We start from the raw sequence: 15,025 nt of genomic DNA, 5'->3' as shown, positions 1-15,025 counted from the left end.
CTCTTTATTCATTCTTTTGTGTGAGACCATACCCCACCCATTAAAAACCATCAACTTTCATCAGTACATTAAACTACGCGTGAGGCCAGGCCGCAGCTCGAACTTTCCTCGCCGCTCCCCAGGCGAGGGGCTGCTTACCTCAGGCGCTCCGCTGCCCGCCTGGCCCGCTCGGCTCTCATTCCCTCGCCTTCCCCGGCTTCCTCACGCTCCAGTTCCCGCTGCCCTCCTCCCGCCTCGCTCCAGGCACCGCTCTGGGCAGCGCTCCGACGGCCCAACACGTCTGCCTTCACTAACGCCCCTTCCCTGCCTGCTTCCCGCGGCCGTTTTCCAGCTGCTGCCCGTCCCTTGCCACCCGAGCCCTGTCGCTGAGAGGCGGGTGACCACCGCCACGGCCGCCCCCTCGACACCCCCTCAGGCCGCCTCGTCTCCTCAGCTGGCGGCGGGAGACGCTGAGCGGGGGGACGGGCACGCAGCGCGCAACGCGCCGCGGCCCCACCCTCGCGGCGGCCGCCCCGCGGGACAGGGCGGGGCGGGAGCGCGGGGCTCGGGGCGGCTGGTGCTCGGCGGAGGCAGCACTGAGGGGACGGCGGCAGCGGCCATGGCAGACCACGAAGCGGGGTTCGCGCCTAAGGCCCGGCGGGCGAAAGGTAACTGCGGTAGGGGGGAGCAGGGGCTGTCCCCAAGGGGCAGCGGGGGCACGGCCCCTCAGCCGGTGGCTCCGAGCCCGAGGCGCCTTCTTGTCGCTCTCCGGTTTTCTGTTTCGGTTTTAATTATTATTTTATTTAGTCGCTGAGGAAAGTTTGCAGATCCTTCACCAAAGTTAATGCCGCGGCAAGAGCGAGGAGCGGTTCAGCCTCGCCCCCCGGGCAGCCTCCCTCAGCCCCCAGCGGTTCCGCGGGCCTTGCTGAGGCCGCCGCCCCCCCTCCCTGGGGCCCCAGCGCAGGCCGGGCCCCGCCGGCCCCTCCGCGCCTTCCCCGGGTAGCGGCGGCGGGACGGAGCCCGGCACGTGGTGTGGCTCAACAGTGCGGCAGTTCCCCGCTTCGCATCGCTTTAGAAATAGCGCACGGGAAGGGGGAAGAACATCGCTGAGAGTTGGTCCCCATTGCGTAGTTTGAGGGGGGGTTGTGTGTTTTGTTTTCCTGAACGGTAATTCGGGTCACTAAGGGGAAAGCTAAACAAATAATTAAGAGCAGAGTCAGCAGAAGTAATCCCTGAGGCGCTGCGCCGGTTAAATGAAAACAAAAAGAATTTGGGGACTGGTTGTTTACACCGTTTTTCACTTGAGCAAAATGTTAGACAGGTGTGAGTGGAGCAAGTGGTGAAAGTCGGTTACATTTCCTCAAGCGGGGCAATGAAGCACTAGTTAATTTTTACTTCTTGGTATCGTTATTCTAGGTTTTGGCCTTTCAGTTAGTGGGTGTGAGCGTAACCTGGGTCAGGATGTTTTGGAGATGATGCACTAAAATAACAAAACTAACAGTTTCTGTCCCTGGAAGCTGGAGCGTTTTCCTGTTACCTGCACTTGTTCAGAAACAGACTACAGAAAAGTCATGATTTATTTTATGGTTTTGTCATTTGCAACTGGAGAAATGTATTTATAAGATTACCTAGCCAAAGCCTTTGTATATAAAGCAGTCTGAGTTGTTGTATAAATAACTGTAGATCTATTTGGGCCCCATGCCAAATAGCACATGCTAGTTCTTGTATCCTTGGAGAGGATCTACATTTCATTCTGTAAGTATGTTGGTTATGAATACCTAACAGTGGTCACTCTGATGCTAACCTTGCCTGGGACTCGGCAAGCCTTCCACTTTACGTGCTAGTGAGGTTGTTTCTTCTGCAGTTACTGTGCGATGTCTTGTTTTGGAGGCTAAAGATGGCTACCAATTATTTTTGTCATAATAAAGTATCTACAGAGTAAATGGCATTAGACATAATTTTGGCTATTTCCCATGTGAAATGCTTTGAGAAGCATCTGAAAAGACAATTAGTTCTCACTGAAAGTAGTAGTCCGTATTATTCCTGATTGTTTGCTAATTAGAAAACTGTTGAATAACTGTCATAACATCCTTCAGTCATTCGCAGACTGTCTTGGATTTGATGGAGCAGCATGAAAGGCGTTAAGTAGGGCTTTGAGCATCTTTTCGCGGCCAACAGAGAATAGTTGAAATGGAGTCGATGTTTTCATCATTAAAGAATATTATTTCTTAATATAAATTATTCCTATGATTAATAACAGTTCTATGATTAATAGTAACAGCTCTAATACGATCAACAATTTGTCTTTTTCTTTCATGATTGTATTTTCTAGGCCTTGTCTCTGCAAGTCATAGCGCCTTTAAAATGAGGGACAGCTCCCAACAGCAATAGCAGTGGAGCAAATGCAGTGTACTTTGTGTGTTTTTAACATCATCTGAGTTTTTGCTGGTTTTTTGAAGCCATTACATTGTTTTTCTCATTGCTTTTTCAGCAGCTGCCTATGTTACACTATATTAATATTTAAATACATATCCCCAGCAATTATTGTTAATGATGATGTATCTGTTGTATGAGCAAGGTTTTGGTTTTGTTGAGGTTTTTTTTTTCTTTGGGAGGAGTAAATTACATTTCTCCTTTTTGAGTTTGACTATATAATAGTATTAGAAATGTTGCATGGGGAGTCTGACTTCGGGAGAAGCAAAACCCAGTTCTCTAGAGTTCCCAGGCAGAACTCTCACTTCAAAACCATTTTTCCTTATTTCTTACTCGTTCTGTTTAGCTAATCTTGAATGCCACAGATGCAGCTAAGAAATAAAAGACAAACTTTTTATTCTTGCTTTGCCTCTGGATCACAAAATATGCTGAAAGTCTGTTTTCAGTAGTTCTCTAGTTGTTTTGTAGGGACTTAGTGAAAAGAATATCTCTTTTAGTTGTTCTTTGAGACGGCCTGCCAAAAACAAACCCGTATTTTGTCTCTGTTAAAAGGTTCACATATGCGATGGGTGAAGGAGGGCTAGGAGGCGGTAAGCTGTAGCCAGCACTTAGTGTGATGTAAAAATCTTTTTTTTTTTCAGCACGTTGGGTGGGCAGGGATATGCATCATCTGCGAGATGTGCAGCTGAGGCTGTGTGTTACACCTGCACCATCTCCGTCAGTCTCATTTCAGTGCTGTTGAACTAGCTGCTCTTTAGAATCCAGTATCAATGAGCCTGTCTGAGAGATCTGGCAAGAATGGCCCATTGATGAAGTTATCCAAGTCCCGTGAATGAGATGTTCAAAAATTGCAATAAGAAAGCTCATTCCACAGGTGCCAGTCATGTTGCTTGTATTTCATACAGTTTTTCACGAGACAGCAGCTCTCTCGCTTTTTGTATTGTGAAATCTACAATGGGATGGGACAGTCATTGTTGCTAAGTAAAGTGTGCGCTTACTCAATCTTGAAATTCTACATTATTTGAGTTTTGTCTTCTACCTTCATGTTCAACGGGAAAGCAAATGGATCATTTTTTTTCCATGCTGTCGTTCTGGTAAGAGCAGGTAGGTGGTTGGTGGTGAAGACTTGATGTTAAACTGTGGCGTAGAACTGAAGCAGGATCCTCAGCTCTTTTAGGTTTATAAAAGTTATTAAGTAAAAGAGAGAGGGAGACTTTTCCTCCCTAGCAGTGTAGATTGTGAATACTTTTTATGGTTTTAGGCTGACTAATACCTTGTTGCTAAATCAAAGCTAATGTTCCCTTCACTAATGAGTTTACAGATGTTGCTTATGCTGACAGTTGCTTATTACCAATATGTGTAGGTAATGCATATCCTTGACTTTCACAGAAGGCCTGAAAATTACTCCTTTAATCTGGTATTTCCACTATGTAATAATAAACCTGTGGGGGAATATCTTTAGATAACTTTCCATAGAGGAACTTTAAAATGACACATGGTATGACACGTCCTTGAGGGTTGTTATACTGGCGTGTGGCAGGGATACAAATTATAGGTAAGATAGCCAATTGGCTTCAGAAGCTTTAAGAGACTTCATAAAGTTCAAGATACTGCATGAGACAAAAACTTGCTATTCTCCACCACCTCCATATTCCATCTTATTTGAAAGGCTAAGAGCAGCTCTAAGACCCACAATCAGTGAAAAAGAGGACTGGAGACTTCAGTATTGGTTCCCAGTTATTTTGCTGACTTCTATGACTTTAGTCAAATATTGTGGATCTAGATTTGCAAAGTATATACTATTATGTGCTATTACTCACTTTCAAGGTTAGTGATATCTAATGACTGATCTGTCTCACTTCCCTCTTTATCCAAGGCATCACTGCTAATGGTGAGTTCATTTTATTGTGTTGGCACAATAAAATGCTTACTCATGTATCTGGAGTTGTTAAAATCAGTGGATGTTTTTCAAAATCAAGACTTTGCTTTCTAATAAAATGGGCTCTACTTAAAATAACTGTTAGGGTGGAGACTCGGAGACTTATTTCTTATAACTGGCCAGTATTTGTGGCACTGATCAAGTTAGGATAACGTTTGCATATTTGCAGCACTGTAAGGGGGTATTTACAGTTCAGCAAAATCGGGAAGTGTGGTCCTGAAGCAACATTCTCTCATGTAAATGTGAGAATTTTGTTTTTCTAAGTTTTGTGGGTGCTTCTTGGCATTTCTAATTCTTGGCTTTTTAAAGGATGGAGTGAGAAAGATGAATTTCAGTATCTCCACAGTAGGAATGTGATGGTTGTGAGTGCTTGGTTTCATCCTGGGATATCCCCACTTGGCAGTGGGCTCCTGGCAGCCTGTTAGGAGTCTTAGCTGGCAGGATAAGAAACTTCCTGTAGCTTTATGAATGCTTCCCAGCACGTCCACGTTTTGTCACGGTGCATTGCTTTTTTTAGCTGTGTAGTCTTTGAAACCACTAGCTCTTGTTATTTGCGGATTCTGGAAATACCTTCAGTTGGTGTCATTTCATGACAGAGAACTGTCACGTCTGTTTTCTAAGCATAAGGAGTCTTTGGCCAAGAAATGCTTTATAGAGACTTTATTTCATGTCCAGCTAATCTTGCACTGCATCTTATCCTTCTTCCTAGATACAATAGTTCTGAGAATGGTGGTTTTCTTAGATCTGCACTTATGACAGCTGGAACATAAACCAAATTCTAAATGTCCTATCACTAGAGTTGATAGGCCATGGGGATTTGCATTTTGCTCATTAAGCAAGGTTGCTCTGACTTCCTTAGACAATAAAAGAACAGGATTTCTACTGCTACTGTTGGTGATTCTGCTAGAGAAAATTGGGGAAGAGAGAGGCATCTGAGAGCCTATACTTAAATGTTAGCATACTTAATTCTGTATAAAAGTTACTTGGACTGCATTCTGCCCTCAGCTATCTTGTGCAACTTCTAGAGACTTGTGAAAATGAAAGCAGAATTTTGCTTTTAATTTAACTTCTGATCTAAACCTAATGAGTTTGGCCAGAGGAGTATTGCGAACAGTGGCTTATCTCAAGGAATATTCAACATAAATATCCAATTGTAGGCCCTTTCTTTAACAGGCACTCTTGATTTTAAAAATCTGAAAATTTCTGCTCTTTTCTTGCAGATGACACTGATACTGGGCTTGGTTTGTGTGGATGGATCCTGGTGATCATTTCACTTTTTTTCACTATTATTACATTTCCTATATCAATCTGGATGTGCGTAAAGGTAAAATTGTTCACTGCTAAGTTAGATTAAAACTTTAAGCAATGCAGATGCTTCCTAGTGGTTATTACTGTTCTCTATTTTATTTATTTGTTTTAAACACAAATTAATCTAACTCTATCATTTCTTGAACTGTAACAGACAGTAGGTAGCAGATCCCAACATTTCAGTGCATTAATCTTCAAATCAAAAAGAAGAGTGCGATTACAGGATTTAGTCAAAACGGCTTTTGCATTGATATCTTTACTACGTCTACCCAGTTGTCATTAGTATATAAGCTAGTTTGGAAGATCAGAATAATTGCAAGAACGCATAATTACTCTTGGAGGACTGATATTTTAATTTTTTTTTTTTAAGGAGACCTCTCCCTATATATGTATGTGTGTAAATATGAAGTATGTAAATATAAATATAAGTATGTACATAAATGTGGCTGTATGTTACAGATTCTTAGAGAATGCGTCATCCGTGATCACTTCGAGCTTGATGTTTTCAGTTTCCAGACCGGAGGAAATAACTCCTGCTTTGTTTTGGCTAATATACCGCATCAGAATTAGAGCTGGAAAAATCTCTGCTGGTTCACATATACTGCGCTTTGTTTTGTTGTTGCCAGGATATTCCTGATGGCCACTTTCAGTGTGCGGTCCTGCCCAGATGACGTGCTGTTGCTTCAGCTGTTGATAGATGGTGCCACAGTCTGAAGAATATTTCTTGTGGAATATTGTCCTGATTGTTCCTTTTGCTGTTTGCTTTTTAACAATAAAGTTTAGGCTAAAATTCTGAAAAGCAGCCAATATAGAAATGAAATGTAATGTATGTTACATTTGAGACTTAAGACCGTCTTAGAGTATGTATACATAGTTTGGAATCCATCACATGGCTTCTGGAAACCCTTGCATGACATCCAACTATTTATTACAGATTGTAAAGGAATACGAGCGAGCCATCATATTCAGACTTGGACGCATCTTGAAAGGGGGAGCAAAGGGACCAGGTATGTCCTGGAGAGCATTCTTAATATTTGTTCTAATTAAGTCATCGGCAAAATAATAGCTGTCTAGAGACATTGCATTAGACTGGCGAACGGATTTCTCAAGAATTTGTAACTTCCGGTAAGAGGATATAAAGTTACTTCATATGGAGAAGACAGTAAACTAATTATCTGCGAGCCTTACCCAGATCTCCTTAGTTAACGCATGGTCTTCAGGTAGAATCAGAAGCACAGAATGTAAAGGGAGGAATAATGGCATCAAATGTGCCATTTTAAAAAAGAAATTTAGTATGTCATTTAAAACCTAAATGGTCTGAAAGTGTCGATGTTCTTCAAATAAAATAGAAGCAATTAAATTATTTGATAGTTTTGGAAAGATTCCTGTGTATATTAGAAATTCTGATGAGATCTGAATGTTGTTTTCAGCTGTTATTCCTGTTGCTCAAAGTGACAGAAAGGTGGAATAGCTTCTTCCTTCATTTTCATCCAGATTTTGCAACACTTCTACATTGCTGCAAAGCTGAAGAATTACAGTGATGATCCACCAGAACAAAAAGAGGTTGATCGTTTCTGCCTGCTGGAATTAGGCCCCACAAGTAACTATGTGGGACAAATGTTCAAAAGTAGCTGTTAACAGTTCTGGGTTTTTTTCCCCAATGTTAAAGATCTCAAAATAAGTTAGACCTGAATAAATTGAAGTTTCTCAGGACACTTTTTTGAAAGTCTTATCCTGGTTTGTAGGATAAGACAAACATGCTGCTGAGCTCGTTACAAAGAGGGCTATACAGCTACAGTGGTTGGATTTAAGCTTATTTCAGTAGCACGTTTCATCTGTTTTAATGACCCATTTTCACATATTCTTGAATGAATTTTTTTGTACAGGTTTGTTTTTTGTCCTGCCCTGCACAGACAGCTTCATCAAGGTTGATATGAGGACTATCTCTTTTGATATTCCTCCCCAAGAGGTGAGTTTGCACTTGCCTTTGTATCTGCTAAAGTGCTTGCAGAATTTTTTGCACTTTCTTTTTCCTTTTCCCCTCTCAGTATTGGGTAGCATGTAGTTTTAATGTAGATTTCTTGTGCAGGTTTAATGTATTGTGAAGAATACATATATCTTTAGTAATACCATTCAATAAGAGAAGATAGCTGAAAGAAAACAAATTATGCTGTCCTCTAAGGACCAAATAAGATAACTTAATACTGTCTAAAAGCTAGAATGGGAGTGGTTTGGAATGAAGACTGCTGGACTTCATGCAACATTCTCTAATGGTTTCTGTGAAATCTGGAAGATTCCAGAAGCAGCAGTGGTCTTTCTGATGCCAATTTATCTAGATATATAAACTAGCTAAAATAATGGGATGAAATCATTATATACATCAAATGCTATTAATAGCAACTCGGGGTAATGGTCCACTCCCTTATGTGGGTTTTGTGTACATGTTGCTTTTGTGTCCTGCTACGCGCAAGAACCTTATGAAGGTGTACCGCACCCAATGTCATCTGATGTCTTTCAGTCTGAAGGTCCTAAAGAACACAAAAATTACTTTTATTTCTCGTCTGTTTTTCCTTGGACATCTTAATTTTTTAGCAGAATCTCTCCACAGCATTAAGCTAGCTGAACTCAGTGGTGCCAACTCAATGGATAACAAAAGAATAAAAAACAACTAGCCCTCTAAAAATAAGTTAGTGAACAATTGTATGTTGATGATTATTACTGTATCCCTCATGTATCTGGTGTATTTTGCAAGACAAAGATGCTTGACGCAACCTGTCTGGTGCATCTGTTTCCTGTCATATTTGCTAGTCTGTTTGTTGCTCATCATTAGTTGTAGATTTAGACAAATGGCAACTGTCATGGTACATTCGAAAGGGTAATTGGTAGAAACCTAATCACTGGCAGGCAAAATGGGCTTGCAGCTGCTGATGTGCCATTAGCGAAGCCATCAGTTCTACAGTTTTTCTTTTGACTTGATTAAATTATGCTTATGGATTTAGGTTTGTTTTTAGGTAAAAGCAGAACTACATTTTTATTTGTACAACATGATTTCTGTGCATGCTACTCATTCTTTGTTTATCTTACACTATTATGAAAAGCCTGCTAACATAGGTAGTTTGGGGAAGGATAGAGCAGGTAAGTCTTGAAGGTTAAGTAACTCACATATCCCCCTCTCGTGTCAAATAATGTAATAGTAATTGTCTGATACGGAATGAGGACACCTCTTCTCATGGTCATGCGGCATATTTCAATCTCTTTTTAACTTAACTTTAAAATCTAATTAATATTAACGCTTCTTTCTGGTGTACCCTCTTCTAAACCTTCAATAATATCTGTCTTTATCTTTGCAAGTACATCTTTTGCTTAACATACAAGTGTTAAATTCAGTAAATCACTTGAATCTGGCTCTGAGGGTGTTCACAAATTGGATTTCCTCTGCAACTTGTCTAGAAATCACCACATACTTGTTTAGTAGCACAAGGTGGCATTTCAATCAGAAGTACCTCCAAGAAGGACAATGAACTGCTAGATAGTAACAGAGATATTTCTAATTAAATGTTGAAGTAAGGCTGAGACCCATGCAGCTGAAATACATCAGGGTGTTGGGACAGGCAAGACCAATTTTGAAGGTAGTTAGACATTCTTCAGTGAAACCTTCCAGTCTTTTCTAAAATATCTCATGGGCATGGCTCTCCGTTTCTTTGAGCTTCATTATACACTGACATCCTTTTTTACAAAGTTTCTGCAATTCTATAAAGTGACTTACAGAGCCGCTGCTGTGCTAGAGTCTCTAGTGTTGGCCATTCCTATGTTATGGAATTGAGAACTGCCTTCAGCTACGGTCACACCTGCAGTATGGAAAACTCATTTGTGATGTTTCTTTGAAAGTGCAGCTGAAATACACTCCCTCTTCCCTCACCTGCTTTTTAAATAGGTTGCCTGTTTTGCCCTTGTTTTATAAACTGACACACCTGTGGAGTTATGTCTTGCTAAATCAATAGCGTTGTGACTGAAGTTAAATGCAAGCGAAAATCTAATGTGTTCTATGTTTGCAGTGATACTCATTATTAGCCTTTTTTCTCTACAGAAGCATGAAATGAGCCTCTCTCATAAATGTCTCCAGTATGTGCTCTTACCTGGAGCGCTTTAACCCATTTTGAATGTAGTGGTCCTATATCCCCATCTCTGCATTTAAACAAGACTTTGAGTGCTAATGTTCTTGGAGCCTTTTGTTTCCTCAGTCCTTCATTACGCATACCTCTTGCATTCCTGTACAGTCAGCCTCTTGCACATCTGTTGTTATAAGCCTCACTGAAATACAGTGGAGCGGACCTACCCGGTTATGATACGTTCCTAGTTTCAGAACAACAGGTTGAAGATTCTCAGGTGAAAGAGCATATGTATTTTGGTCTAAATTATTTCTGTGTGGGTTGTTTTTTTTTTTTTGTCACTTGTATGAATTGCAGATCCCTCTGTGAATTTGAAGAAGTGAGTTAGAAATAACATTATGGCAAAGCTAACGGAATTTATTTTTCAGTGAGAAGTGTTCTAATCCCATATTTAGTCTTAACTTCGCAGAGCTATACTGGAAGGTTTGTGCATCTGTAGATAGACGTGTTCACGTATAGCATATGTGTATAAGACCTTTTGTTTTCAAGATGGTTGCTCTACCGTGGAAAAACTAGGAGTCTGTCTAGTCAAACAAATATATAATTATCATTATATTCAATAAATGTATGCTTAATTATTATATGCTTTCCCCATTGCTTTTTAGATCTTGACCAAGGACTCTGTGACAGTTAATGTAGATGGAGTGGTTTACTACAGAGTTCAGAATGCCACCCTTGCTGTAGCAAATATCACAAATGCTGACTCAGCCACCCGTCTTTTAGCACAGACTACTTTGAGGAATGTTCTGGGGACCAAAAACCTTTCTCAGATTCTCTCTGATCGTGAAGAAATTGCACACAGCATGCAGGTATGAGCAGCTTTACCTAAGCAATCCATCAAACAATCAGTTAAGCAGCAATCCCATGGATAACTTACAGGTCAGGATTTATTTTACCTTCCAAGTGATAAGCCAAGTTTCAATTTAGGGCTTTGCCTAAAGCTCCATCAAGAGCTATTGGGATGGCATTCTATACAACAAAAGTGAGTGACTAAAGCAATAATGGACCAGTGGGGCTAGCAAGTGGGAATGAGAGATACAGAAGAGGAGGGCTTCCCTGGATCGTTGTATCAATATGCTGCTGTTGAAGGAAATTATGCCACGGAATTCCTTCAATATATTAATCAAGTTCTGGAGTTTTTTTGTTAGTTTAAAACAGTTATGCTTTTATAGTTACCAAATCATAATAGAAAGCCCTTAAGTCCAAGAATTGTAAGAGAATTCATTGGGTTTATTGGTCATTCTTCAAATTTGGACATTTGTTTGCAGCCAGGTAGATGGCTTAACTTAATTGTCCTGACATAGGTCACACTTGATGGGGCAACAGATGATTGGGGCATTAAGGTGGAACGTGTGGAGATCAAGGATGTGAAATTACCTGTCCAGCTGCAGAGAGCAATGGCTGCAGAAGCAGAAGCTGCCCGGGAGGCGAGAGCTAAGGTAATGACATCAACATGTGGCTTTGGATTTATTTTAATTTTTTTTTGTCTTCATGAATAATTTAATGTGATGTAGAGGATGAAGATTCTCAGCCAGATTGCGTTGTAGCAAATAGGAGTGCAGGGCAGGATTTTTGTGGATTTGTGTCTGGGTGCTTGCTCTATTTCATCCTGGATCATGCAGGTGAGATTTCCTTCAAAAATGCAGAATCTCAATTTTTTACCACACTCCAAGAACAAATCATAAACGGAACAATTTTGAGGTTATTAGCTGGAGCTTGCAGTGAATTAGAAGCCAAACTTACTTCCAGCTTTTTCCTGACTAGCCCTGATTCTAGGCAAGTCCTTTGTTTTCTGTTTGTTACTTCATAGGAAAAGTAAAGCAGCTGTAATACTTAGTTGTGTCACCCTTCAGCTGACCAGTGATCTGTTTGGTCATGACATCTTATTCTCTTCTGAGGTGGGAGAAGGTGATACTAAGTATTGAAGTTTGGAGTGAAAATCCTCAGGGGCAGTTGGAGCTGTCCTTTCCAGGACTAGCAGGTTAGCTTTCTCCCTTAGCGTTCTGTGCCCTGCAGTTTGTCTCCTCTGGTTTGTTAGTGCTGTCTTGGAAACTTATTTTGACCTCCATAGATAACAACCGTAGATTCTGTTTTAAAAAACAAACCAAAAATCCTAGCTATCCAAAAAAACACTTTTTTTGGTAGACTAAGCTGATAGATGAGGGTTTCTGGTAGATATTAGTGGTCTGTTGAGCTGCCTGCCCCTAGAAAAATGGAACTTTCATTCCAAATACTAAAAATTTGTCTTGGCAAAGGGAGGATTACTAGAGTTCATCTAATGCCATGAAAATTGCATCTAGTCTTACGCTGTTCATCTCACACACACACACACGTGTGAGTGATTTTTATGCATGTATATATATGACTGGTTTTTCTATCCGCCATTAATTAGGAGTTTCATTATAACCTATCTTTAGGTTCTAATTAAAATTTTGGTTTTTATTTTCATGGGAAATAAATGCTAAACTGAATTTCATTGGACTTCGGAGCGAGGAATTATTGAATGTGAAGTTGGTGGTGCACCTAGGAAAAGATCTTTGAGCCTACATTAGTGCTCCAAGTATTAACTTCTACATATTTTTTTAAAGCTTAATTACTTTGTGATTATTTTTTTTATTACTATTTATTCTGACATTTAAAAGAATGTTGTGCCCTTGCAATAGAACTCTGTAGGGGAACATGCACTTGCCTGTGCTGACACGCACGTAAATTGCCTCACCAATAACTTACCTGTTAAAACAGTGCCATCCTCCAATCCAGCCGTCCTTTACAAATACTCAGAAAATATTTATATTGTCCCGATGCAGACGGGCCCTGCTTGTAAAGAAATGCATGACCACAAATCTGTCCCTAATGAGCCCATAATTAAAAAGAATGAGGGAATAAAAAGGTATTTCCCCAGTAAGAAACATGCCATTCGCCCATCAACCCTTGTAGAGACAAAAAAATACAGCTTTAAGTAAAAAGTATTTTCAGATATATATGGGGAGTGCCTTCTGGTTTTGCGAGGCAGCGCTGAAAGAAGCACAAAAGTTTCTGAAAACAGAACAATTGCACCCATTGCATTTTCAAGACACGGTGCCAGCTTTTGTGATCTGGCATCCTGATACTGAATGGGAGGAAAACAGACACACAGGGCCTTGAAAGCAGGCAGGAGCAGCGTATGTCTGAGCGAGAGAAAAGGCAGAACCGGTGAAAGCACCTGGTAAGGGGAGGTCACCTGATCAAAGTGGAGAGCAGTGTCCGGTGTATGACTTCAGGCTGAAGTCATCCTACAGACTTCTGGTTTATTACTGTGCCAGAATGAATTCAATTTCATTCATTTTGCTTCCCCAGGTAATTGCAGCTGAGGGTGAAATGAATGCTTCCAGAGCCCTGAAAGAGGCATCGATGGTTATTGCGGAGTCCCCTGCTGCTCTTCAGCTTCGTTATTTGCAGACCTTGAACACCATTGCTGCGGAAAAGAACTCCACCATCGTCTTCCCATTGCCCATAAATATGCTGCAGGGCATAATAGGTGCAAATCGCTAGGGGAGGAGAGAGTTTGGGGTGGTTTTTTTTGCTACAGCGAATGTTTGCAACACTGAATTCTCGGTATATTATAGCTTATGGTGGTGTTAGCAAAGTGGATTTGCTGAGGAACCTCTTTTGTTATACTAAGTGTGTATATAAAACTTATATGTCATGTTTGTGAATATGGACAGTCAAAATACCTGAAATTGAAAAGCTCTCAAAATGAGTACAAGCAGATTGTGATCTTAAAAAAGCATGTATCCATACTATCCTGGATGGAACACCTTTAATCTATAACCTCCCATTTTCAGAGAGTATATAAAACCATTTGTGGTGAAGATGAGATGATCCAACATTTGGAAAGAGAAGTATTCCTGTTAATAAATGGGTCTGTAGCCCTGCAAGGGAAGCAGAATAGCCCTAACTGTCTTTTCTTGGGAGTGTAGCTATATGTGATGAAGTCATCTGATTGCTGTCATGTGGATTGGTTCTCTAGCTTACACAAAGAAAAGTAATGGAAGTTGACATAGGAGAGAGAATACTACGCTGGGTACTTCTGAAAATCAGGCTTATACTCCCTAAAATAGTCCCCTGTTCATGAGAAACAGTTGTTAGCCGATGTTACTGAAGTGGAACTTTCCATCTCTGTTCTGCCACACAAATGGCATAAACATGCTGTAGTTATGGATACAATATGCTTGCAGTCACTGCTGGGCTCTTCTGTTGTTATGGTGGTGTGCCTGTATAGATCTATGCTTCTTTAAAGCACTGAAAAGTTGTTGGGTTTGCCTTTATCTGTCTCTCTTAAAAATGATTTTAAAAAGCCACAGTGCTGACTCCTGCATTTTATCCAGGTCTAAAACTTGCTTCTCTAGGAAGCAAGATCTCTGTAATTAGCGGGCGGTGGGGATGTTTAACAGAAGATGCTGTACTGTTTATATATCGGTTCTAACAAATTAGTGATTTACCTGTTGATGCTGCTTCTGAGCAGACCTGTAGTACTTATTGTGACATTAAGGGCTTATACTTAATACCAAAAGCACGTAATCTTCAGCTCGTGTAGTCTTGAGCTGTAAGTCTGTTAAACTGTATTCATATTTTGTACCTGTTCAGCAGATGTGATTACAGATTACAATGAGAAGACTTAGGGTCTGGGGGGGGCGGCTCTTTAGGCTGCCAGCATCACTGAGTTTGGCATCTGGTCTTTAATTATTGGGGAGGTGGCAATGAAAACAAAAAGCCCAGATTAATGATATAAGTGCCCTTCTCACACTGGCCAGCATAAAGTTCCGAACTTGTTTATCACCTTTCTGCTACCGTCACTTCTGTATTGACAGGTATTTTAGTAAGGGCAAGGGCTGTTAACTGTGCCTTAAGTCGCTGTGCCTTCGTCACTGTTGGAGAAGACGCCCAGGTGCTGTAAGGGCTGAGCCAATCGGCGCTGTTTCTCTTCTGCCGGTTTGCTGTGAACTTTTTTTTTTCCCCTGCATCATAAAAGCAAGATACCCGTCTGCATGTGTTTGTCAGTACTTCAGTTAATGTAAGCTGAGCTTTTTGCTGGGGGCGGGGGGAGGAAATACGGTTAACAAAGATGTAATAATTAGCATTACTATGCTCACGCGCTTGAAGTGGGAAACAGAGTAACTGCACTGTTAATCCTTGGGGAAGATGAGTTGCTGCTGTA

At 40.9% G+C, this 15,025-nt stretch overlaps 1 protein-coding gene across 1 annotated transcript; it reads left to right on the top strand.

The window, feature by feature from the left end:
• The first annotated feature begins 528 nt into the window (after window positions 1-528).
• Window positions 529-14,856, top strand: STOM (stomatin). Its single transcript, XM_075170785.1, has 7 exons — window positions 529-647; window positions 5,572-5,675; window positions 6,594-6,666; window positions 7,546-7,628; window positions 10,434-10,637; window positions 11,133-11,267; window positions 13,165-14,856. Exons 1-7 carry the CDS (start codon window positions 599-601, stop codon window positions 13,357-13,359), a joined length of 843 nt encoding a protein of 280 aa, XP_075026886.1. The 5' UTR covers window positions 529-598; the 3' UTR covers window positions 13,360-14,856.
• The last annotated feature ends 169 nt before the right edge of the window (window positions 14,857-15,025 follow it).

Source organism: Calonectris borealis, chromosome 21, assembly GCF_964195595.1.
Source record: "Calonectris borealis chromosome 21, bCalBor7.hap1.2, whole genome shotgun sequence".
NCBI classification, from domain to species: domain Eukaryota; kingdom Metazoa; phylum Chordata; class Aves; order Procellariiformes; family Procellariidae; genus Calonectris; species Calonectris borealis.
This window is presented reverse-complemented; position numbering and strand designations above follow the sequence as displayed.

Coding starts and splice junctions, on each gene's coding strand:
- STOM (XM_075170785.1), top strand. CDS start 599: ATGGCAGACCACGAAGCGGGGTTCGCGCCTAAGGCCCGGCGGGCGAAA. Junction 648..5,571: donor TAAGGCCCGGCGGGCGAAAG/GTAACTGCGGTA, acceptor CTTTTCTTGCAG/ATGACACTGATACTGGGCTT. Junction 6,667..7,545: donor AGGGGGAGCAAAGGGACCAG/GTATGTCCTGGA, acceptor TTTTTTGTACAG/GTTTGTTTTTTGTCCTGCCC.